The sequence below is a fragment of the Symphalangus syndactylus genome, chromosome 9 (assembly GCF_028878055.3).
Source record: "Symphalangus syndactylus isolate Jambi chromosome 9, NHGRI_mSymSyn1-v2.1_pri, whole genome shotgun sequence".
Lineage (NCBI taxonomy): Eukaryota > Metazoa > Chordata > Mammalia > Primates > Hylobatidae > Symphalangus > Symphalangus syndactylus.
Genome location: NC_072431.2, coordinates 52,143,005 through 52,167,472, shown reverse-complemented (window position 1 = coordinate 52,167,472; position 24,468 = coordinate 52,143,005). Strand labels below are relative to the sequence as shown.

Here is a 24,468-nt window from a genome sequence, read left to right as displayed (position 1 = left end):
AATCCCAGCACTTGGGGAGGCCGAGGCGGGTGGATCACGAGGTCAGGAGATCGAGACCATCCTGGCTAACACGGTGAAACCCCGTCTCTACTAAAATATAAAAAATTAGCCGGGCATGGTGGTGGGTGCCTGTAGTCCCGGCTACTCTGGAGGCTGAGGCAGGAGAATGGCATGAACCCAGGAGGCAGAGCTTACAGTGAGCTGAGATCGTGCCACTGCACTCCAGCCTGGGTGAGAGAGCAAGAGTCCATCTGAAAAAAAAAAAAAAAATTCAAAATGCCCTTTTTCTTAACTCCATTTGAACCAGCTCACATCGATGGGCACAAGCGTCCAGGAAATTCAGTGTAGTAAGCTTGGCACCTACTCATGGCCACTGTGTCCTGAACTCCCTTTCCTGTGCTCAGGCCCCAGTCCACGCAGCAGGAGGACACACTGCCAAAGGGACCAGTGGGACGGCCTTCTGGCTTTAGCGCCCGAGCCCTTCGGGGCCTTAAATACAGAAAGGAACCGAGTGCTCTGTGCAGCCTCTCCCTGGCGGTCGCTGCAGCGCCAGCACCACCTGTGCCAGGCCGTCGTGCTGTGACCAGACTCGGTTTACGAATACAGTGTACAAGGTTAAGCTACGTTAAAGTGTAAAAATGTATGTTATAGCCACGGTGGTTAGTTTAACATGTTTTGTATATATGATTTTTATAAATCTATTAAAATTTGCCTTAAATTACACCTGTTTTCCTGGCATGTTGTATCCCTGCCTCCCCCACCACTGCTGAGAAGTGGGGGCCCCTGAGTGTGGCACCCACCCGCTGCTATCTTCTTTTTTTTGAGACGTAGTCTCACTGTCACCCAGGCTGGAGTGCAGTGTCGCGATCTAGGCTCACTGCAACCTCCACCTACCAGGTTCACACCATTCTCCTGCCTCAGCCTCCCAAGTAGCTGAGACTACGGGCGTCTGACACCATGCCTGGCTAATTTTTTGTATTTTTAGTAGAGACGGGGTTTCACCCTGTTAGCGAGGATGGTCTCGATCTCCTGACCTCATGATCCACCCACTTCGGACTCCCAAAGTGCTAGGATTACAGGTGTGACCCACTGCGCCCAGCCCACCTACTGCTTTCAAACAGAAGAATGTGTGTGGCAGTGGATTCTGCAGCGTGCATCACATCCACAGGCTTCCAGACTGCGTTCCACCGTGGGGCAAGTGCCTTTCCAGAAGCAGAGGCCTCCTCGCGTCTTCCACGCAACTGCGGTGCGCAGCAGGAGAGTGAGGTGAGCGCTCAGCACAGGGCCCAGCTCGGGCCTTAGAACCTGTGCTTCCTCTCCTAAGCTCCACCCTCCCCTGGCCTTTCCATCCCTCCCAGGCACAGGCGTCCCAGGTTGCTCTTCTTCCCGGCATTGGCATGAACCTCCCGCGCCACCCAGTGTTTCTTCAATAGAGTCGGTCGTTTTGCAGCTGCTGGTCGCCACCACCAGACCTGTGGACGTAGGCAGGCAGCCAGCGACGGCGGCCCGCAGGGTCACAAAGGAAACATGCTGTGACATTCATATAAACAGAAATAACGGGCCAGGCGTGGTGGCTCACACCTGTAATCCAGGCACTTCGTGAGCCCGAGGCAGGAGGATTGCCTGAGCCCAGGAGTTCAAAACCAGCCTGGGCAACGTGGCTGAAACCCTGTCTCTACCAAAAAAAAGTTTTTAGTTAGCTAAGTGTAGAGACACACACCTGTAGTCCCAGCTACTCAGGAGGCTGAGGCAGGAGAGTCGCTTGAGCCCAAGGCATTTGAGAATAACCTGGGCAACACAGCAAGACCCCTGTATCTAAAATAAAAAATTAAAAAAAAAAAAAAAAAAGGCTGGGCGCAGTGGCTCACACCTATAATCCCAGCACTTTGGGAGGCTGAGGCAGGTGTTTCACTTGAAGTCAGGAGTTCAAGAACAGCCTGGCCAACATGGTAAACTGCGTCTCTACTAAAAATACAAAAATTAGCCAGGCGTGGTGGCAGGCACCTGTAGTCCCAGCTACTTGGGAGGCTGAGGCAGGAGAATCGTTTGAACCCAGAAGGTGGAGGTTGCAGTGAGCCAAGATCGTACCACTGCACTCCAGCCTGGGCGACAGAGAGAGACTCCGTCTCAATAAATAAAAATTCAAAAAAAGAAATAATGATCCCCTCCGGCCCCCAAAACACACACTAGTCTTTCCTTTTTGTCACAGCGCATAAAAAACGTTCACCCCGACGTGGGGAGACATGGAAACGGGGAGTGAACATTTGTGAGTGTCTCTGCATTTGACAGGTGTTTTAAAAGCCTCCAGCAGTGACTAAGTGTTGTGGATGGGCGTCCATGTGGGTAGATGAACCCGTCCACGTCAGCAGAGAAGCCGAGTCTCAGAGGGGAGCTGCGCTTTACACGGAGAGCTCTCCAGCAGTGCGTGGCAGCCCTGTCGGTAGGTTCCCGTGGGCTCCTTGCCTTCTCAAATGCAAGGAATTGCTTATCGAATTCAACAGACACATTCCCTGTCTTCATTTAGACTTCCAGAATTTCATCCTCTTCCTTTAAGCCCTTTTTAAAATTTGGAGTTGAGGCCGGGCGCGGTGGCTGACGCCTGTAATCCCAGCACTTTGGGAGGCTGAGGCGGGTGGGTCACGAGGTCAGGAGTTTGAGACCAGCCTGACCAAGATGGTGAAACCCTGTCTCTACTAAAAATACAAAAATTAGCTGGGCATGGTGTGGCAGGCGCCTGTAATCCCAGCTACTTGGGAGGCTGAGGCAGGAGAATTGCTTGAAACCAGAAGGCGGAGGTTGCAATGAGCAGAGATCGCACCATTGCACTCCAGCCTGGGCAACAAGAGTGAAACTCCATCTCAAAAAAAAAAAAAAAAAAAAAAAAATGGTGTTGATAGCATTTATTAATTTTGAGAATGAAAATGTAAAATGTAAGCATTATAGAAAAACTGAGTAACACAATTTATTTTGTATATCAAAGTCGTCCATCAATCATTGCAGTATAAGATGCTCCAGGTGTATTTCCACTTGGACTGGACTTTTAAAAATAACTGTGCCATACGATTGAGCAGTGATTAAAGCTCATGTAATTAGGACTAAGTCGTTCCCATTGGGAGAGGCTATTGTGGGACTTGTGCGTCGGGCCAAGGGATGCTCTGGGCTCTGCTGTTGGAGCAGAGGAGGGAGCTCTGCCAGGCGCGCTGGCCTTTGCCCTCTTTAGGCATTGCTCCTGCTCGGGGGTCCGTGATGGACCTCAGGTTATGCCATCAAGAGCCCCACGTGAAACAACTGCCTCCAAGTGGTGCAGGCGGGAGAGGTGGCCGGAGGATGGCAGGAATGAAGAGACACCCCCCTTTCTGACAGGGGCTCCCTGCAAGCCCCAGGAAGCCGCCTGCTGTTCTGTCGGAGGAGTTGGGTTGGCAGCCGGCACAGCTGCTGCCCCCATCCTGCCCATCCAGTAAAGGCCTCAAGCCCTCACAAGGGGGCGCCCAAGAGGACGGCCACCACCCACCCAGAGGGGCACAGGTAGAATGTGGTGGAAGTTTGCTCTCACTTCAGATGGGAAAAAAATATCGCTTGTTCTTACAGCTTCCCTCCCTCTTTCTTTCCTGCTCATACATTTGGAATAAATGGCTGGAGCTCTCCTGTACCCCTGCCTGTTAAGCGACCCTGAGAAAAGCATGTTCTCTGCCTCTTCCAACCCACTCCGTTTCCCATAGTTTCTGTGACTCCCCTGTTCCCAGAGGCCTACCCCAGGTGGGCAGAGCACAGGGAGAGGAAGTACGTGAGAGCCGGACGCAGCTCAGCCCTGGCCTGCCCGCTTCTCCCTGACCACAAGACCAAACCCAGCCGCACAAGCCCCGTCCTGTTAGAAGGGACAGTGGAGCTCCTACGTGAGAAAGTGTTGGAAGAAACGGTGAAAAGTCCACTGCCTGCTGCTGCTGAAAGCCTGACCAAGAGGGGCGTCAGCTTCAGACTGGATCCCACACTGCCCCCCGGGAGCCGTCTGCTGCGCACATCACCTTTGTCCACGTGCCAGGTGAGTGGGCACCCATGGGTGCCACCAGCGTGCAAGAGTCAGGGCTGAACAAAACACGTCCCCATTCATTCCCGCTGGTCACACACCACTGAAGGAGGCCCATGAAACACTCACAAAGCGTGGTGAGGGCCCTTGAACAGAAGATGGTCTTGGACTAGCGCGGGACAAAGACGTGTTGGCCTTTGCTGAGAAGTGACAGTTCAGTCATGCTGTATTCAGAAAACCAGGAACACTGTGGTGGGCAGAGCACTGCGCCTGAGAGGGAAAATGAACACTGGGCCCATAGTCGGGAGAGCCAGCGCTCTCGGCAGCAGAGGAGCCCCAGGGTGGAGCCAGGTGACTCCATGCCTGGCTCAGTTTCCATGTAACAAGTGTGTTCATTAAAAAGCCTAGGGAGCAGGCATTAGGGAGGCCTCAGTGGTGGAATCTGGTGGGTGTCGTCTCTGGTTAATCTTGCGAGAGCTCAGGTCCCTCTCAGAGAGGGCAGGAGGTTGGAGGGGCCTGGCTGCCGTGGACCCTCTGGGCCATTCTGGAACCGCCGGCGGGGAGGCAGGGGCCGCCACGTTTGCTTGACTCCGGTGAATATTTGGATTTGTCTCATCGTCACGGGAACACTGCAGTGGGGAGAGTTGGACTGAACACGTGGTGACCCCAGGACACTTCTTGGAAATTGCTTTTTAAAATAAACCCCTGACATGAGCCTGTTTTCATTTGCCTCCCTACCCAAGAAGCTGTAGTTCAAAAATGAACCTCTGTTCTTCCCGGTTCTCATTCATCAAGGTGCTGCTGTAGGATGTCAGAAAAGGGAAGGCTCGGCCGCCCGTCTCCACCCGCGATCTGCAGCTGTTTTTAACACCGTTCGCAGGCCACGGCTCTTTACAGTCAAGCCGGAAGTGTTTCCTAGATTACCCTGCGGTGTTTATCTTTGACAGCCTGGTGTTCCAAGAGCCATAAATTTGCCGTTTCTTTAGGTTTCCTTGAAACTGGGCACCTCTGCAGTTGCCCCCACAGGGATCACAGCTAGATTTCAGCTCTGCAGCAGCCTGCGTGCGGGGTGATCTCCAGAGAGTCCTTGGGTGCAGGGCGAGCCGCTCCCCGGGGCCTCTCCCAGGACGGCAGCCAGGCCCCCGTGAGTCTCTCACCCTTACTGGGGCTGCAAAGCCAGCCTAGAGAGCGGCCCTCCTTTGCTCCCAGCACACAGGCAGGCAGGCCCAGGTCAGGTCTATGAGCCCCCATCGAGAAGCCCTGATTCTCTCCGTCTTCACGGGGATAAAAATATTCCTGTCTGGACCTCGCCCTCCTTTTATAAACAAATCAGTAAAGCCCCAGCAACGGCGGGGGTGTTTTCGTTGGCACCTCACCTAAGAGTGCCGGCCACCCAGCCAGGCCGCTCCTCCGAGTCCAAAGGAGCTGCGGGGGCCAGAAAGCTTCCTGGTAATCAGAACCGAGGGGCATGGGAACCGACGTGTGGGGGCTGCTCAGGGATCGGGAGCAGGCCTCCCAAGTCCGTGCGCCTTCTTATTCTCTTCCTGCTCAGATCTCTCCGGGTTGCTTTCTTAGAAAGCTGCACAACAGCGGGAGAACTCGGGGTTCAAGCAAGAACACACTGCGCCTGAACTTCCGCTCTGCCGTTTCTGAGGCGCCAGCCCTTCCCAATCCCATCTCAGCGGCCACAGCCATCTGGTGGGGATGCAGCCATCTGCCTTACAGGTCAACAGACTCAATGATGTTGATGTAAAAAAAACTCTGTTAAGTAGGAGGGACCCCTGTGGAGTTGACCCCCGAGGGAAGACTTGCCTGTCCAGGTGGCCTTGGGCAGGGCAGCCGGTCCCTCCCTCCGAGGCCTGGCCGTCCCTGCCTGTTGGGTCTGCAGAGCAGCTCCCTTGGCACCGTATGGAGACCCTCTGCGTGTAGATGTGTCCCTGGAATGTTCTAGCTGCCCCCTTTGAACTTGGTGGGATCTAAATTTGGACTCCCAGCTTTATCACTCATGCTTGACTAAGCCATTTTGTTAAGGCTTTTGGGGATTTCGTTCATCAGGGAACAGTCTGAAGCAGCTGTCCCACAGGACAATGTTAACAGGTCAGAATCCCTGCCTCCTCACCCATGCTCTGGAAACGGGGGTGGGGGCAGAGCTCCACTCACTGTCCTGTGCCTTCAGGGTTCACACCATAGACAGGAGTCGGGATGCTGCTTCTCCCCTCTGACAATGAGTTTGGGCTTTTTCGGGAGGAAGAGAGGAAAAAGATTTTGGAAGAGGACTGCGGGGCTGCCTGAAGAGAGATTTGCCTCTCAGAGGTGACACTGCTTCTCACCCCTTCATCAAAGCATGGCTGTGACGTGGGAGTGTGTATTCTAGCCACTTCAGAAGGCACGTGTTAGCTTCCCCAGACTCATCACACACACAGCAATACAGATAACGTCTGTCATGACAAACTATTTTTAGCTCCATGAGGTCCCGCTGACTCGGCCCACCAAAATGGGTGAGGCTCTCAGAAGAGAGGTCATTGTCAAGCTAGAAGACCCATCCTCGTGAATTCAGGGGTTTCTGACAGATGAGGAGACGAGAAAGCAATTCAGTGGACTTTGCACATGTTTAAAAACTGAAAGAACCATGGCCCTGTGTGTCTTGGAAACCATCTCTAAATTTAATCTCAGTTCAACTTTTGCAGCGCTTAAGTTTAGAAGGATTCGTGAGCTGTGACCTTCCCTCGAGAAGGCAGCCCTCATTCTCTCTCCTCTGCCTTAGCATCTTTGCTGGTGACGGTCCCAAATTACTCTTCACCACAGCACAGACAGAACCTGGGGCTAACACAGGGGAGAGGAGGGAAACCAATTTCTCTTCCTCAAAGTTGTATTTCAAAACAGTCCTCCTAACAGCTCTCTTAAAAAATTTCACTCACATCTGCAACTTGGTAAAGGCTGCGGATAAAAGGGGTTTTTTTTAGTGGTTTGCTCCTTCCCATTTCAAAATGCTTTTTTGGGAGACGCATCACAGCTGAGGGTCAAAGGACGTGGATACAGAGAGCGCCGAGGCTTTGGCCATAACCCCAGTGCGCTCCCACCCTCAGCCTGAGCCAGGCTGTTCTATTTTTATCACCTCTGTTTAATCTCACATCACTCCAGCGGTTAACCTTTTGCAGAAGATGAAGGAAATCGGAAAACAGGTCAGGTCACCTTGCAGGTGCACCAGCCAAATCCCCACAGTGAACGCCGAGTGGGGCCGACTGTTCATGAATGGCTGCAGCGATATTCTTTTGTCTCACATTCCCTGCCACGTCCCCTCCCCATGAACCTGGGGTGGGGTCCTTGTCACTGCCTCAGTAGAATGCAGGAAAGGTACTCTGTGACATGAGGCTGAGTTATGAAAGGCCACAGAGCTTCCATCTGACCCTCCCAATGTCCACCTTAGGAGGGCAACCGCCATATTGTGAGGAAGCCCAGGTCACTTTCTGAAAGTGACCCTCTTTATTTGTCTGCCTTCTTTCTTCTGTCACAGTTACCTCCTAGGTCACTATCATGCCCCTTAGAAGCTATGCAAAAGAGAAGGGTATGGATGAAGGTCCTAATGCTACTTCTCAGCTGCATCTTTGCTTCTCTGAAGTCAACACATACTTGTCCCTTCGCATTTTCTGGGACTGGGACTGGGACCAGCTGCCTGGCTCTGGCTGCCCTGTTTGTCTGGTTTCCTCACAATATGGCAGCTGCCTTCCTAAGAAGATGCCTCTCCTCCATGGAGTCTCACGTGGGCAGGAACCAAGGACTGAGATTCCCAGCCAGTTTCCACTTGGCAGCCACGTGAACAAACCTTCCAGTCGAGCCACAGGGGCAAACCGTCTCCTCCAAGCTCTGCCCAAGTTATAGATTCATGAGCTAGACTGTGGTGATTTTAAGCCACTAAGTTTTGGGTGGTTTGTTCGCAGCAACAGCCACCAGCCTCCGGCTTTCACCTTCTGTTACTGCAGGGCTCTCTGCCGGCACCTTCCGTTGGTCACTTTCTGAAAGGCCTGGCTGTTCATCTCCCCTCCCAGGTCACTGTCATGCCTCTTTGAAGCTACGCAAAAGAGAACGGGACGAAGATCCTAGCGCTACTTTTGAGCTCCATCTTTGCTTCTCTGAAGTCAACACGGACTGGGACCAGGACCAGGAGCCTACAGTTGGCCTCCACCAATGCCAGATTCACAAGGAAGCCTCAGCCCACCTCACCTGCATAGCCCTTCTTTTAGTTTTGTATTTTTTCTTAGAAGCCTTCCATAACCGTATGACCCACCCACCCACAAAAGGTCCAAGCTGCCCTGTTCTTGCCTCTGTCCAGATGAGAGCGCGCGAGCTGTGACCCCGCCTTCGTCACTCCGAAGGGATTCCGCTGTCAGAACCGGAAGTCTGTCTCGCTGGGACCCTCCACTGCAGGCTGAGGGGGTACGTTTGACAATAAAAGGGTCAATTCATCAGGAAGACACAACTATAAAATGTGCATGGACATAAAGGAGCTTCAAAGTGCAGGAAGCAAAATTCGGCAAAACTAAAGGGAGACAGATAAAATGCCCAGCCATAGCAATAACGCCTCTCTCTCAGCAACTGATAGAACTAGATCAAAAAGGAAAGACAGATCATCTGATCACCACCTCCACCTACTTGGTACTGACAGCGCAGCTGCCTTTGCCACGAAACTCCCAAAAACATCACCGCAGTTGATCTTCCCCATGGTGAGCTGCAGCCGCCTTGGGAATAAGGGGGCCTCTGCCCTCAGTGCACGTCAGACACCCTCACCTCCTGCAGCGTTTGTCAGAAGAGATGGCAAACCCCAGGACTTGCATGGAGAGCCCCGGTGAAATCCGTCAGGATCAGGATGCTATTAGTGCCACAGAATGTGACACTGTGTGTGTGTGTGTGGTTGACGCTTGAGATAGAGACAAAACCCCATCACTTCCCCTTTAGGGAGGAGACTCAGCCTTGGAAGCTGGGTGGCAGTGTGGAGCCGGTGTGCCCCCGGGGTCACTCCTCATCTGAGCCGGCCTCTCCAGCTCCAGCTATAAATAACTGAAGGGCAGGCCCACAGCCTGGAAGGAGACAGGACTCACGCTGCTTCCTCCTTCTGCCTTTGCAGGCGAGGGGGGCTCTGTCCCAACCTCAGCACAGTCCGGGTTGTACTCCACAAGAAGCGCCCAGGATCAAGGAGGCCCCTCCAGGTGTGCAGGCCCCTGGGAGCGGCTGGCTGGGACATAGGAGTTGAAGGAGGCGCCTGAAGACAGGTGGTCTGTGGCTTCTCCAGAGAACTTTTTTTTTTTTTTTTTTTTCTGAGACAGCCTTGCTGTGTTGCCCAGACTGCAGTACGGTGGCATGATCGCATCCCACTGCAGCCTTGACCTCCTAGGCTCTAGCAATCCTCCCACCTCAGCCTTCTGAATAGCTGGGACCACAGGCATGAACCACTGCATCCAGCTAATTTTTTAATTTTTCTTTTGTAGAGGCAGAGTCTCACCATGTTGCCCAGTCTGGTCTCAAACTCCTGGCCTCAGGCGATCCCCCCGCATTGGCCTCTCAAAGTGATGGGATGACAGGCCTGAGCCACCACCCATCCAGACCCTTCCTCTTAATCCCCAGCAGGTCGGTAGTGGCCTCAGCTACTGGACAGTGCTGGCCAGCATCCTTAGGGAAGGAGATGCAGGGCGGCCCTGCTGTGCTAACTCTCTTCCCCATCCCAGGGACAGGGGGCCGACTCTGCTCTGGAGAGTTTGCGGGCGCTCAGCTTCCTCCTCAGGGAGGAGAACTTGTCCCCCAGGGCCTTGCGCAGCCCCACGCTGTCCCTGCTGCTGGGTGGGTCCTCCCTGGCGGCCGGGAGCTGACCCGTGAACATCTCCCAGCGGTCGAGGGCGTCCACGGCTCTGTCCACCTGCGCCAGGTCCTCCTCCGCCACTTCCCGTTGCAGGGCCTGGATGCACATGGCCAGCCACCGTTCATGTTCCTTGATGGCCTCCGCAGGGCCCCCAAGTGGTGGTGGAGCCTCTGAGGCCGCCAGGGAGCTCAGCCCTTCCTCTGGCTCCACCTCTGGCCCCGAGGAGAAGGCGTGACTCCAGGCATCAGGGGTGAGTGGCTCCGACACGCTGGTGCCAGGCTCCGAGTCACTCTCGCAGCACATGCCCGAGTCAGCGCTGGCGGGCGGGGTGTCCTCCCACACCGACGGCTCCCCCGCCTCCTGGCTGGGCCATGTCCCCACCACCGCCTGAGTCCAGGTGTAGAGTCTCTAAGAAGGAGAAACACAGGCTGAGTTTCCTCCATGCCAGCCCTTGTGTAGCCAGGGAACTGCCAGGAGACCCAGCTCGTCACCTAAGGGGACCCCACCGTCCTCAGTTACCCAGGGGCCAGAGTCAGGCTGGTGGTGTGAGGGCTCTTGTGACCAGTGCCCTTTGAGGACTCAGGTCCAGGCCGTGCCAGAGTCGGAGGTACCCGCCCGCGAGAGCTCACTGTTTAGGAACTTCGCAAGCTGCTTGTCATCCAAAGTTAAAGAATGGAACACTTAAATTTTTTTTTTTTTTTTTTTTTTTGAGACAGAGTCTTGCCCTGTTGGCCAGGCTGGAGTGCAGTGCCGCAGTCTCGGCTCACTGCAACCTCTGCCTCCCAGGTTCAAGCAATTCTCCTGCTTCAGCCTCCTGAGTGGCAGGGATTACAGGTTCCCGCCAGCATGCCCGGCTAATTTTTACATTTCTTAGTAGAGATGGGGTTTCACCATGTTAGCCAGGCTGGTCTCAAACTCCTGACCTCAGGTGACCCACCCACCTCGGCCTCCCAAAGTGCTGGGATTACAGGTGTGAGCCACGGCACCCACCCAGAAAGCATATAATTAAATAAAATTTAAAATTTTAAAGCAAAGATCAGGGCATGGTGGCTCACGCTTGTAATTCCAGCACAGGGGGGCAGAGGCAAGAGGACCACTTGAACCCAGGAGTTCAAGACCAGCCTGGGCAACATGGTGAGACCACAAGGGAAAGAAAAATGTAAAGCAAAGGAAATACTTGAAACTCACTTCCTAAATGTTTTCTCCATTTCACTCTTGCCTCTGCTCTCAAGGGTATTCTCCTCTCCTGCATCTGTACAGGGGACACACCGTTTAACAAGGTCCCACTGCACGCCTGTTCCCAACTCAGCGCTCACTCACATTGGGAGCTCACATCAGCCATAGTGAGACTAGTTTACACCACAGGAAGTGGCAGAGACCACAAGTCAGGCTTTCTTCAAGAGGCATTTCAGTGATTGCTGTCAATGGACAGCAGTGACCTTTTCTGGCCAGACCCTTGGTCAGCTCTCCAGCACCTCCCAGAGCACTGGGACGGAAAGTGACCTCACATCTGCACCACTGCCCTCCCTACAACAGCCAGGAGGGCCAGGCCACCCTGGAGTGCCTTTGCCCTGGCCCTCTTCCCTCCACAGCCCCGGGAGATGGTGCTCGTGGAAGGGAGAGCGATCTGGGCTGGAGGAGGAGCTGTACCCTCCAGCTCAGATCCAGGTGGATCCAGGCTATGTCAGGTCAGCACGTGTAGGGAGGGGCATGCACATGATAAAAGTTCATGTCAGATGGTTGCACAAGACCCCAAGTGAAGGCATCAAATGAGAGCTCTCGACACTTTCTGCAGACCAAGCTGCCCCTCAATGGGGCACAGCTGGCAGCAGCAACCTTTACAAGGCATCACCAGGTGCCGACCAGCCATCGCGCCACCTGCACCCTCAGGAGATGCTCCTACCCTCAGCCACGGCTGCGCTTGGGCTCCCCCCAAGTCACAGGCTCCTCTCCTCCTTCCACTTGGGAAAGCTGTTTCCTCTGTGCCCCTTCACCTTCCCTTTACTGCCAGAGTCTGCAGAGAGGATCCCTGCAGAGATTCCAGCACTGTGAGCTAGAAGTGCCCCGGCCTCTAGTTCAGCGTCACCCAGCAGCCCTGCAAGATGCAGATCCTCACTCTGCCCCAGAAGGAAGCAGGACCCAGCTGGGCCCTGCAGGGGCTTCTGACAGGCTCAGTCCGGGAACCACACCCCCACCTGCCTCGACGGCCGGGAGGAGGAGGATGCAGGGGCTTCCCAGCGCGGTTTCATTGACTGCTCTGGTGCCTGTGCGCAGCGAGCACCTTATAACTGGTTTTCGTCCAAAGCTGGGTTTAAAGAAAAATTACCACCACCTGCCTTTGCACTCAGAACTCAGAGAAAAGCTTTTGAGCTTTCAAACAAATGTCCATGAATATGTACAAGGCCTTTGCTGGGCAACCCCACCCAAGCGACAGCTAGAGGGAGTTAGGAATGGAGGCTGCTTCCAACACAGCCTTGTTGTGTCAGCTCCCGCCGCCTCTGAGCAGCAGTGACCCAAGTGTTGGTGACGGAAAGAAAAGAAGAAGTTACCCTGGGAAGACCGTGCCACTCGCCGGCTGCACCAGGAAGGCCCCTCCCGGCTGGGGCTCCAATGCCAGCTCTTCCTGACAGAGGGAGAAAAGCCCTCGTCCCCACTCCACCCCGCTGCAACCTCCCGGCCACAGCCGCCACACGTGGGCACTGGCAGGACTCGACCTACCGCCAGTGAAACTCGGATGGAGCTCAACCCCAACGCAGGTCCCGGGGCTCTGCACTGCCTGGAAGCCGGCAGTTGACAAAGCCTGTGCGCTGTCCCCGTGGCCTCCAGGTGGCGCTCGCGGGCCTCCGGAGCGCAGGTCCCACCAGCCGGGCAGCACAACTCGGCAACTCACCTGGTACCTCTCGATGAGCCTGAAGCCTAGGACGTGCTGCAGCTTCCGCAGGCAGATGGGACAGAGGTCCAGGGGCCGCCGCAGGGCCTCGTCCAGGCTGAGCGCACCCTGCATGAGGCAGCGGAGCCAGCGGCAGTTCCCCAGGCCCAGAAGGTGGCAGAGCTCGTGGCAGGTGACCTGGGGGGAAGGCCACCAAGCACCTTGCCTCACCACCTTGCCCCTGCATCTGGCAGATCCCCAGGCAGCCCCAGCAGGGCCAAAATGAGGACGTGGGTGAGGCTGGATGGCCGGGAGGTGGTCCGGGCGCCCTCCCCCTGCCCCAGGCGGCACAGGCTGCATTCAGGGCCCCAGGGGAAAGGTGAGTCAGGGTGGGCGGCCCTGGGGAGGCCACACAGGATGGGGGCTTGGGGCTCTAATCACTACCCTGCTGCTTCATAGCTGTGTGCCCTTGCTTTCCTCGTTCCGTAGAGTTAGGGGTCCATCCACTTCACAGTGAGGATGGGGCAGTGTAACAGACCGACGCACCGCGGACTCAGCCAGCACCCTCCTGTCCCCGCTTCCCAGGCCCAGAGCCGCAACCCACCTTGCAGCACTGAACCATCCCCAGGGCACTGAAGCACAGGGCCCAGCCTCTGTCCTGCAGGGGGGCCTCGGGGCGGTCTGCTGCTGCCTCTACCAGGGGTGGATCAGGGGCGCTGGGCCCCAACTTCGGGAATTCCCCCGAGAACCGGGCGAAGCTGCAGATGCCCACTTCTGGAGAGAGATGGAGAGAACGGCACTCTCAGGGGTCAGCCTTGGCTCTGGGGGGCCCACCATCAAACCCACCTCATGCTCTCATGCAAACTGGCTATGGCCCAAGGACACACCAGTCCTGAGAGGCCCTGTCCTGCCTACATGAAGATGGGCCCTGGGGCAGATGCCACGGCTGAGGCACGGCCCCTACGCCATTCCTCAGGAGGAGCTGGAAGGGGCCACCTATTCCCATGCATGGGTGTTGACTTCCACCAGGAGGGTGCTTGCAGCAAGAGCAAAGAGGGTACCCTGCAGCCACAGGGGCCGCAGCCCCATGCCAGGCTGCCCCCTAGGCAGAGCTGCCAGGGCCCCGGCTCACCATGCCCTGGAAGGAACTTGCTGAAGGTGAAGCTCCAGGCCTCGTGGGGGTACAGGTCGGACAGCGTGAGGCCCAGCACACACAGCGCGTCCCCCGGCTTGTTGTTCTTCAAGAAGGACAGGATGCTGTTTGCGGGGAGGGGCCAGGGGACGGGGTCAGGAGGCAGCCGGGGACCCCCATCTTCCAGGCTGAGGCTGGCACACCCTGTCATCGTCTTCCTCTGCCTGGGCCCCACCCCTTCCCAAGTCAGGCATGGGCCACCAGCGTTTGGTGTGACCTGAGGGCACACAGTGCTGCATGATGTGGAGTGAGGGCCGGGGCCATTTGGAGATCAGGATAATAAGTTTGAGAGGCCATGGACAGCCAGGTGGGGACGCTGGAGAGGCAGCCAGGCCAACAAGACTGCCGCTTGCAGCCCCGGGAAGAAGAAGCCACCTCAGCAGCTGAATGACAGCCCCAGAGATGTCCACATCTCAGCCCTGGGACCTGTGAGTACCCACAGCAAAAGGGGCTGCAGATGATTAAAGATCTCGGGATGGGGGCGTTATTCTGCATCAGCCAGGTGAGGCTGATGCCATCACAAGAACCCTGGGTAAGGCCGGGCGCGGTAGCTCACACCTGTGATCCCAGCGCTTCGGAAGGCCGAGATGGGCGGATCACCTGAGGTCAGGAGTTCGAGACCAGCCTGGCCAACATGACAAAACCCCATCTCTACTAAAAATACAAAATGAGCCGGGCATGGTGGTGCGTGCCTGTAATCCTAACTACTCAGGAGGCTGAGACAGGAGAATTGCTTGAACCCAGGAGGTAAGAGGTGGCAGTGAGCTGAGATCGTGCCACTACCCTCTAGCCTGGGTAACACAGCCAGACTCCATCTCAAAAAAAAAAAAAAAAAAAAGCCCTCGTTAGAGGCAGCGGGGGGTCTGGGTGACAACACGAGGCCTGAGGGCGCTGCAGGGCTGGCTCGGAGAGAGGGCCGTTAGCCAAGGATGGGGGTGCCTGTAGAAGCTGGAAAGGGCAAGAAATAGATTCCCCCGGAGCCTCCAGAAGGAACCAGCCCAGCCGATCCTTGACTTTAGCCCAGGGGGGCTCCTGACCCGCAGAGCTGTAAGATCACAGTGGATCATCCAAGCTAGCAAGCTGTGTAACTTGTTAGCGTGGTTCCCACAAGCATGAGTGTGGACAGATACAGGAGAGGCCTGGGGCTGAACCTGGGCATGATGACATCAAAGCCGGGAAACCAGGAGCCCAGGGAGGGAAGGAGGCAGAGCAGCCACCACGGGCCCAGGAAACCCGGAGAGGGTGTCAGAGTTACTGCAGAGAGGAGGGGTTGGGGCACAGAGGCACACGGGAGAAAAGTGTTTTCCAAGGAGTTCTACCATTAAAAGGAACAGATGGGCAAGGAGGTTTTTTTGTGTTTTTTTTTTTTTTTTTTTTTTTTTTTTTTTTTTTTTTTTTTTGAGATGGAGTGTCGCTTTGTTGCCCAGGCTGGAGTACAGTGGCGCAATCTCAGCTCACTGCAACCTCCGCCTCCCGGGTTCAAGCGATTCTCCTGCCTCAGGCTCCTGAGTAGCTGGGATTACAGGCACGTGCCATCACACCCAGCTAATTTTTGTATTTTTAGTAGAGACACGGTTTCACCATGTTGGTCAAGCTGGTCTCAAACTCCTGCCCTCGTGATCCGTCTGCCTCGGCTTCCCAAAGTGCTGGGATTACAGGCGTGAGCCACCGCAGCCGGCCCTATGTTTGTTTTTGAGATAACATCCCACTCTGTCACCCAGGCTGGAGTGCAGTGGTGCAATCACAGCTCACACTGAAGTGTCGACCTGGGCTCAAGCGATCTTCCTGCCTCAGCCTCCTGAGCAGCTGGGATGACAGGCATGAACCACCACAGCCAGCTAATTTTTAAATGTTTTGTAGAGACGAGATCTCATAATGTTGGCCAGGCTGGTCTCAAACTGTCCTCAAACAATTCTCCCCCCTCGGCCTCCTAAAGTGCTGGGATTACAGGCATGAGCCACTGTGCCCCACCCAAAAAGGTTTAAATTATGAGTTTACATTGCCTTTCGTATTAACTTTTCAATTCTGGTATGTATTTTCCATTTACTGCACATCTCATTTCAGACCAGCTATATTTTTTGTGTTCAGAGCCACAGGGGGCCAGTGGCTACTGTCTTGGACAATGCAGGTCTAGGGTATGACCTTGGGAAATGAGTGACGAGTCTTGGAGGAGAGGCCAAGGAATTTTTGCTAACAAGGTGATTGATTGACAATGATGCCACCAAGGTGATGATGATTGATTGACCATGATGCTAACAAGGTGATGATGATTGTTGTGGATCGAGTTATATCCCCCCAAAAAGACAGGTGGAAGTCCTAACTCCTGGGACCTGCCATTGTTTGGAAACGTAATCCAGTTAAGATGAGGTCATTAAGGAGACCCACTGACTAGAGTCTTAGAAGAGACGCAGAGGCACATGGCGTAAAGCTCACGTGAAGTCAAAGGCTGAGGTTGGAGTTGTGCATCTGCAAGCCACAGGGGCCGGGCATTGCCAGCAACCTCCAGAAGCTGGAGGCAGCCAGGAAGCACCCTCCATGGAGCCTTCTGAGACCACGTGGCCCTGCCAAAACCTTGGTTAAGAACTGCGGGCCCCAGCAATGTGAGACAAGAAATGTCCCTAAGCCACCCAGTTTGTGGCTTTGTTACGGCAGTCCCAGGAAACCATTGCAGTGATCCAACGCATGCTACTCTCTGGGCAGGATGGCAGGACCCCATGTCTCCAATAATCAAAATAATTAGCCAGGTATGGTGGCACATGTCTGTGGTCCCAGCCACTTGGGAGGCTGAGGCAGAAGACCCCAGGAGTTCAAGGCTGCAGGGAGCTATGATCGCAGCACTGCACTTGAGCCTGGGTGACACAGCAAGACCCCATTTCTAAAAAAAAAAAAAAATTAAAAACCAGGCTGAGCTGACCACACAAATGCAACCTGGCATACCCTCTGCGTTCCACATGCTTTTGAACCTTCCCGAGTGCACGTCTTTTTCCCGAGGGCTCCCCCGTGCACCTTCTGAAGTGTGCGGCTGGGGGAAACAGCAGTTCGTTCACTAAGCAGAGGGGGTGAAAAGCCTTGGAGAGACCCTTGTGGGACTTGGTGCTGTCTCTGTGCCGCCACAGTCCTGGCACGGACAGGTGGGAGGCCATAACAGGCGAGACGCACTGCGTACAGTGTGGGGGAGGTGAGGAGAGCTGAGGCTGCAGAGGCCGAGCCTGAGAGGCACAGGGTCCCTGACTCTGTTTTAGGGCCAGGGCCAAGGCAGGCCACACTGCCCCCAGACCCCACTCTAGGACCTCAGGGGCCAGGGAAGCCTGTGGAGTGTAGGCTGCACCCAGAAAGCAGGCTGGGACACAGAAAAGAAACATGCCACCCAGGGGATGGTACCCCACCCCAGCCAGGGGACCCCTATCAACCCCCAAATGTCAACAGTGGCTGCTCCCTGTAATGGTACACTAGGGAATTTAGACAACCCTCCCACCAAAAGATGGCCAGACAGGCAGAGTGGATGACAAAGAACAGCTGCTTCCAACACCCAAGATGAAGAGGAGTGAGTTACAGAGGAAGGTTTGGCGGCCGGTAGAGGGATAGAGAGCCGCCCTCTATCTGAATGGTGATGGCTACATGATGTACGCACTTGTCAAGTCTCAGAACCGTACACTAAAAAGGATGAATTTTACTATCTAAATTACACCTCAGTAACCAAGGCAGAGACCTAATGAGAAAAACGGGGAGGATTCGAGCTCAAACAGATGAAGCTGGACTGTTTCTGGGGTCAGGGAGTGGGCAGGATGACCCTGATGACATGCTTCCTACCCTGGGAGGGATGCAGAGCCTTGGGGACCATCAGGATGACCCAGAAAAGCTTCACGTCTTTGTCCCACATTCAGCCCTTTGGTGCCTGGCAGAGGAACAGAAAATCCTCTATGGTGAAAAACATCAGCCCAGGCCAAAAATTCTCAAAGTTAAACTAATTTTTCCAATAAGATGCCTAACTAACAATTGAAAATAACAAGGCACAATGAGGCAGGATAACAGACAAAATTAGCAGAAATAACAAATGCAGGCACATGGGCATTCCAGATAGTACAATCATTGGACAGACTGTCAAGCAACTATGTTCATGGACATCAATGCTGAACTTGAAGTGTCATAGACAACTGAGACCTATAAAAGCATGACACTGCTAATTTGAAATAGAATCCACTAGAAACTATAGAACTGACAAACATGACAACTGAAATTAGGAACACAATATATGGGGGTTGTGATTTTTTTAAATGATCGGGTCTTGTTCTGTCACCCAGGATAGAGGACAATACAGTAGCACGATCACAACTCACTGCAGTTTCAAACTCTCAGCCTCCCAAGTAGCTGAGACTGTAGATGTGTGCCACCACTACCAGCTGTTTTTATATTTTTTGCATAGACAGGGTCTAGCCTAGTTGCCCAGGCTGGTCTTGAACACCTGCCATCAAGCTATCCTCCCACCTCAGCCTCCCAAAGTACTGGGATTACAGGTGTGAGCCACCATGTCCAGCCTCAATATATGGGTTTAAGAGTAACTTAGATGAGGCCAGGCATGGTGGCTCACGCCTATAATCCCAGCACTTTGGGAGGCCGAGACAGGCAGATCATGAGTTCAGGAGATCGAGACCATCCTGGCTAACATGGTGAAACCTTGTCTCTACTAAAAATACAAAAAAATTAGCCGGGCATGGTAGTGGGTGCCTGTAGTCCCAGCTACTCGGGAGGCTGAGGCAGGAGAATGGCGTGAACCTGAGAGGCAGAGCTTGCAGTGAGCCGAGATCACGCCACTGCACTCCAGCCTGGGCAACAGAGCAAGATTCCATCTCAAAAAAAAAAAAAAGTACCTCAGATGTGACTCCAGAGAGAGTAAGCCTTAGCCAAAGGATGAGAATAAATTCAGACTAAAGCATGAATGATCATAAAAGATATCATAAATAAGAGAGTAAGATGGATTAATATACATTCAGTTGGAGTCACAGGAGAGAAGAGAATGGGGCAGAGGCGATAACTGACAAAAGCAGCAATGGTTGGGATCCCAGAACTGATGAAAGCCGTCCATCTGCACATTCCAGCCCTTTCGAGGCCCTCCCTAAACTTGAGCCTCGGTTTCCTATCCACCAAAAGAGCCCTCATTTCACCTCTGCCTCTCAACCCAGCCTCACACTCTCCAGTCACCAGCGACCTGCAGAGAAGGGGTAAGGGCTTGAGGGTTAGGGGTCTTCTAGGCACATGTAAAGTACTATGCAAAGACGGAAGGTTGGAGCCATGCTGAGTGGCCTTAGAAGTGCTCATTTCAAGCCAGTGACGGTGACTCACGCCTGTCATCCCAGCACTTTGGGAGGCTGAGGCAGGCAGATCACTTGAGGTCAGGAATTCAAGACCAGCCTGGCCAACACAGTGAGATCCTGTCTCTACTAAAAATACAAAAATTAGCTGGATGTGGTGGCATGCGCCTGTAGTCCCAGCTACTCAGAAGGCTGAGGCAGGAGAATCGCTTGAACCCGGGAGGTTGCAGTGAGCCGAGATCGCACCACTGCACTCCAGGCTGGGCGACAGAGCGAGACTCCATCTCAAAAAACAAAGAAGGGCTCACTCCTCCTGCTGTGGCGTTTTCCCGTGGGCACTGGCTGTATGGTCAGGTCCCCAGACACTCCTGGGTGGGAAGAAGGAACTCCCCGTCTCAGTCCTGCTTCCCAAACACCTGGGAAATGGATGTTTCCCACCAAAAAGGAGGAAAAGTTTCCTTTCCTCTCCTGGGCGCCTTCCTCCCCCCTCTTCCTTCCGGAAGGGGCCTGCCTTGGCCTGAGCCACCGCTGCCATCCTCACTCACCTGTGTGGAGCTGGAGCCTGTCAGAGTCCCGGCTGGGCCGCGAGGAGCAGCGGATGGACGCGGCCGCCACCGAGGGCAGGTACTTGACGTGCAGGCCCAGGAAGAAGGCCTCCGTGCAGCTGCGCAGCTGGTGCAGCAGGGAGCTTCCCACTGGCTCCTCGCTCAGGTCTGGTGGGAGAACAGCGCCCTCAGCCCTGCGGCGCCCCCGCCCGCCTGGGACCCCCTCCCCAGGAATCGCCCGCAGACACCGGGCTGCTGGGTGAACAAAGCTAGTGTGGACCTGCCCTGACAGCAAGCGGAGCATCGGGCTTAGAAAAGGGACAGAAAGCATGACTTTTTCAAAAGGGCCAACACCGAGGGACATAGAGGAAAGGTTCATGCACAGATGGAAGGACAGCAGTGACAGTCGCATGTGAGCGCAGGGAGGGAGCAGGCAGGGCCTCACCAGGGACAGGGACTTCTAGGGTTAGTGCCAGGCACTGCAGCTGAGCAGGCAGCACACAGAGCCGGGCTGCCTGGCTGCAAAATGCCAGCCTGACTTGGGCACAGAGCAAGACAGAGCCGGGCTGCATGGCTGCAAAAAGACAGCCTGGCTGGGGCAGACAGCAGGACACAGAGCCAGGCTGCATGGCTGCAAAATGCCAGCCTGGCTGGGGCAGACAGCAGGACACAGAGCCAGGCTGCATGGCTGCAAAATGCCAGCCTGGCTGGGGCAGACAGTAGCACACAAGGGTGCAGGTCAAGGCTGGAGAGGCAGCAGGGAGCTCCCAGGGCAGCCCCTGGAGGGATGCACACACCAGATCACAGGTCAGGAGGACAGATGGACAAGGACCAGGGTGGAGGCCAGGAGACCAGTGAGAAATCAGCTGCTGGGACCCCAGGCCAGCAGCATCAGCCTCACCCAGGAAAGGAGAGAAATGCAGAGCCCGGCCCAGCCCCCGCCTCCTGACCCAGCCCCCGCCTCCTGACCCAGCCCCCGCCTCCTGACCCAGCCCCCGCCTCCTGACCCAGCCCCTGTGTCTCGACAACATGCCCATGTGTCTGCGCATCAGAGCTTGGGGTGCGAGCCTCTGAGCCATTAGCGGGGAGGTGGAGGGAAGCGGGTGGCTCCCAAGCTGTTGGATTGGCTGCTGTGGGGTGGTGGATGCTGAGACCAATGGACACCAGCAGGATTTGGGTCCTGAGGGGCAGGAAAGGGGCTGCGTGGACCACCAGGGCTGGTGACAAGCCTGCGTGGGGCGAGGCCAGCTGAGGTCCAGCCCTGCTCTGGCTTGCTGTTGAGATGCCGAAAGGCGTGGTGCGCGGGCGTCAGAAGCAGACGCCAGCCCGTTCCTCCTCTCCGAGCCCGAGAGCCCCCATCCCGTGTGCTGTCTCTGCCAGGCTGCTCTTGGCATGTGAGAGGCACAGGCGCCAGCCCTGCTCCTCATACTCCCTGCATCTGCCTGGGCCGTTCCCTTCCAAGCACGGATGCCTATTGTCTCGGCCCCCCATTCACCCTGGGTCCCCCAGACTCTGCCAGACACAGAGCTCTGGGGACAGTGACCACTCTGCGCCCTCAAGCCCCCACCCTGCTCAGCCCAGCCCCTCCCACTATAGCATCAGGATGAGCACCCCAGCCCCAAGTTCAAATAGACCTGCGTTCCAGTCCCGTCCCTACCAGTGACCAGCTCTGCCACTCAGACAGGTCAAGGGACCTCTCCCGGCTTCCATTTCCTTGCCTGCGAAATGGGCTGATCCTCATTTCGGCACCCCAAAGAGGAAGTGGTTTTTTTTTTTTTGGTTGTTGAGACAGTCTCACTCCGTCACCCAGGCTGGAGTGCAGTGGCATGATCTCAGCTCACCGCAACCTCTGTCTCCCAGGTTCAAGCGATTCTCCTGCCTCAGCCTCCCAAGTAGCTGGGATTACAGGTGTGCACCACCACGCCCAGCGTGATCTTTATACAGCCCGCAGCACAGTGCCTAGGATGGCTCTAGTTTCAACAGGCGTAGCCAGGACCGTGCACATCTGGATGAGGCCACACCTGCATGGGGACCAGTCCCAGAGCCTGGGCCGTCTGAGCATCATGTCAGGATGGGGTGGGAGGAAGGAAACCTTGGCCCAGCCAGGACCTCCTTGCCTCCACCCTGGCATCCCAAACACCCAGGGCCCTCTTCCCTCGTTTCAGTCCTGCTAGGAGCTATGCACAGACATCCCCCCTTCCTTGTGCTATATATAAGCTGGTCCCCCAGGAGAGTGCTGATGGCTGCGGGTGCCCCGTACCTATCGGCTGTAGGTAGATGTGCTTCCGAGCCAGGCGGGGCTTCCGGTGCTGCAGGGAGGCGTGGAAGGTCTGGAAGTCCTCGGGGGCCTCGGGGCGGCTCAGGAGCCAGTCAAAGGCCGTGCGGATGAGCAGGGTACAGAAGAGCGTCCTCTGCGGGTTGTAGGCCTCGGCCAGGAAGAGCCGCTCGGCAGGGGAGAAGGCGGACACATACAGCTGCTGCAGGGCCGTGTCAGTGGAGACCAGGGCGTCCTTCAGGGCCCGGGGCCCGAAGCTGAACTCCTGTGCAGGTCTACACTGCAGCATGGTGGGCGGGCAGGGCCTGGCCACTCCTGGGAGCCCCTGCTGCTGTCCATGGGCCACCCGGGGGACGGCCACGGTCTCGTCCAGAATCTTCCCTCGGGCTGATCCAAGCGGCTACCGGGGGCTCCCTGCAGACAGACGCTGGTCCAAGGGCCCTCAAGGCCCAGCTCTGCCTGGTCCTGGATGCCCTCAGGCATGGACGCTTCCGGGCCCACAGCACCCTGTGGATGACACGAACAGGGGTCCCCTCACTGCCGAGTACACACAGCCCGATGTCCCAGGCAGGGGACGGGCCGCTCCTGCCCAGGCCTGGGGACAAGCTCTGCAGAGGACGAGGGCGTCAGAGGGAGTCCCGGCCCCTCCAGGACACAGCACTGCCACCCAGCAAGGTTGGAAGGACACATCCAACCACTTCATCTTCTCTAGCAGGTTGGGTCCCATGGGCCACCCAGGGCACAGCTACAATCTCTTCCAGAAGCTTCCCTCATCCAGAACTGGGTATGGGGAAGTAAGTCCTGCTCAGCAGGGGCAGGGACATGTGTCCATGGGCCCCCACAGAAGGGCAGGGGCCCCCAAGGCCATTCTTCCATTCTCTCTTACCAGCCAACTCTGTCTGGAGCCCTTGGAGGGAAGAGAGTCCTCCTCCCCTCCCTACAGAGCTAGAAGGGCCCCTCCAGGTGGAAACCAAACGCTCTTCTCCACGGCGTGATCACAAAGTGTGCACCCTCACCTGGGCCCCCCGTCTCCTGGGGTTCCTCCTCACCCAGAGCCCCCATCACCTAGGGACCCCAACACCCAGGAACCCCCATCATGGCAGCTCTTCATCCCAATTACAAGCTTTCCTGGCAGGTCCCTGTGCGCCCAGCAAGCATATGTTTGGAGGGGTGAGGGTAGGCAGCCCCAACAGCACCCAGACATCCCCAGGACACACATGAGGGTCTCGAGATCCAGATGAAGCAGTCTGGGCAGGCGTTTGTGCCAAACCCCACCAGCTAGAAACAAGGAGAGGTGGAGAAGCAACAGCGGATTTCAACGCCCAGGACGGACCAGGTAGGGAGGAGACAGTGGGGGGCATGGGGCTGGCAGAACCGTGACAAAGCCACCCTGCAAAACAGATGCTCTGACCGGAGCAGCAGCTGGGCAACCCCACACTCAGGAACACGCCTGAGAGCCGTCAGCGCATGCTTGGTTCCAGGCTACACTTATGTCTCTGTCCGGAGACTGTGAGACCTGCCAGGGCAGATGGAGAGTGGGCTGGGCAGGGGAAGCCTCACAGAACAGATAAAAGCAAAGGGGTGGTTGTGGGGAGAGGCTAGAAACGAACCAGAAACCACAGAAATGAGATGCACAAATAATGCAGCAAGGCAGGTGCAGCTAAGGACGTATGAATATACCCTTATGAATCAGCAGCCCTCAGACAAGCTTCCTCTAGAAAGCTGAGCTAGACACGCAAAACCCATTTCTCTGCAGACCATCAAGTTGCAAGACCTGCCAGCCCTAGCCGGAAAACCAGAAACAGCTTTGTTTTTGCAGGGAGAATGAACAGCCCTGTACTCTCTTTAACTAACCCTGATTTCTTTTTTAGAGATGGGATCTCGCTGTGTCACCCAGGCTGGAGGGCAGTGGTGCGATCATAGCTCACTGCAGCCTCCAACTCCTGAGCTCAAGCAATCCTCCTGCTTCAGCCTCCCAAGTAGCTGGGAATACAGGTGTGTACCATGCCCTGCTAATTTTTGTATTTTTTGTAGAGATGGGGTCTCACTATGTTGCCCAGGCTGATCTCAAACTCCTGGGCTCAAGCAATCCTCTCTCCTCAACCTCCCAAAGTACATCAACCACTGCACACAGACTCCCCACCCCCAACTTCTTTTTGTTTTTTAGATGGAGTCTTGCTGTGTCACCCAGGCTAGAATGCAGTGTCGTGATCTGGGCTCACTGCAACCTCCACCTCCCGGGTTCAAGCAATTCTCCTGCCCCAGCGTCCCAAGTAGCTGGGATTACAGGTGCCCCCCCACCATGATAGGCTAATTTTTGTATTCTTAGTAGAAACAGGGTTTCACCACATTGGCCAGGCTGGTCTCAAATTCCTGGCCTCAAGTGATCCAACTGCCTCTGCC

General features: G+C 55.6%; 1 protein-coding gene across 9 annotated transcripts in view; it reads right to left on the bottom strand.

The window, feature by feature from the left end:
* Positions 1-2,937: 2,937 nt before the first annotated feature.
* AMZ1 (archaelysin family metallopeptidase 1) overlaps positions 2,938-24,468 on the bottom strand; it is a 40,391-nt gene continuing 18,860 nt past the window's right edge. For 8 of the 9 annotated variants that reach the window (XM_063646095.1, XM_055292184.2, XM_055292185.2 and 5 more), the window contains 6 exons: positions 22,051-22,572; positions 19,787-19,958; positions 13,877-14,001; positions 13,349-13,518; positions 12,766-12,942; positions 2,938-10,283 (listed from right to left, as the gene is read on the bottom strand). In XM_063646095.1, the coding sequence (XP_063502165.1) occupies positions 9,723-10,283; positions 12,766-12,942; positions 13,349-13,518; positions 13,877-14,001; positions 19,787-19,958; positions 22,051-22,354 (1,509 nt within the window). In that variant the 5' untranslated portion in view covers positions 22,355-22,572 and the 3' untranslated portion in view covers positions 2,938-9,722. The remainder of the gene's footprint in view (positions 10,284-12,765; positions 12,943-13,348; positions 13,519-13,876; positions 14,002-19,786; positions 19,959-22,050; positions 22,573-24,468) is intronic. The other variant, XM_055292188.2, reaches the window with a different exon arrangement.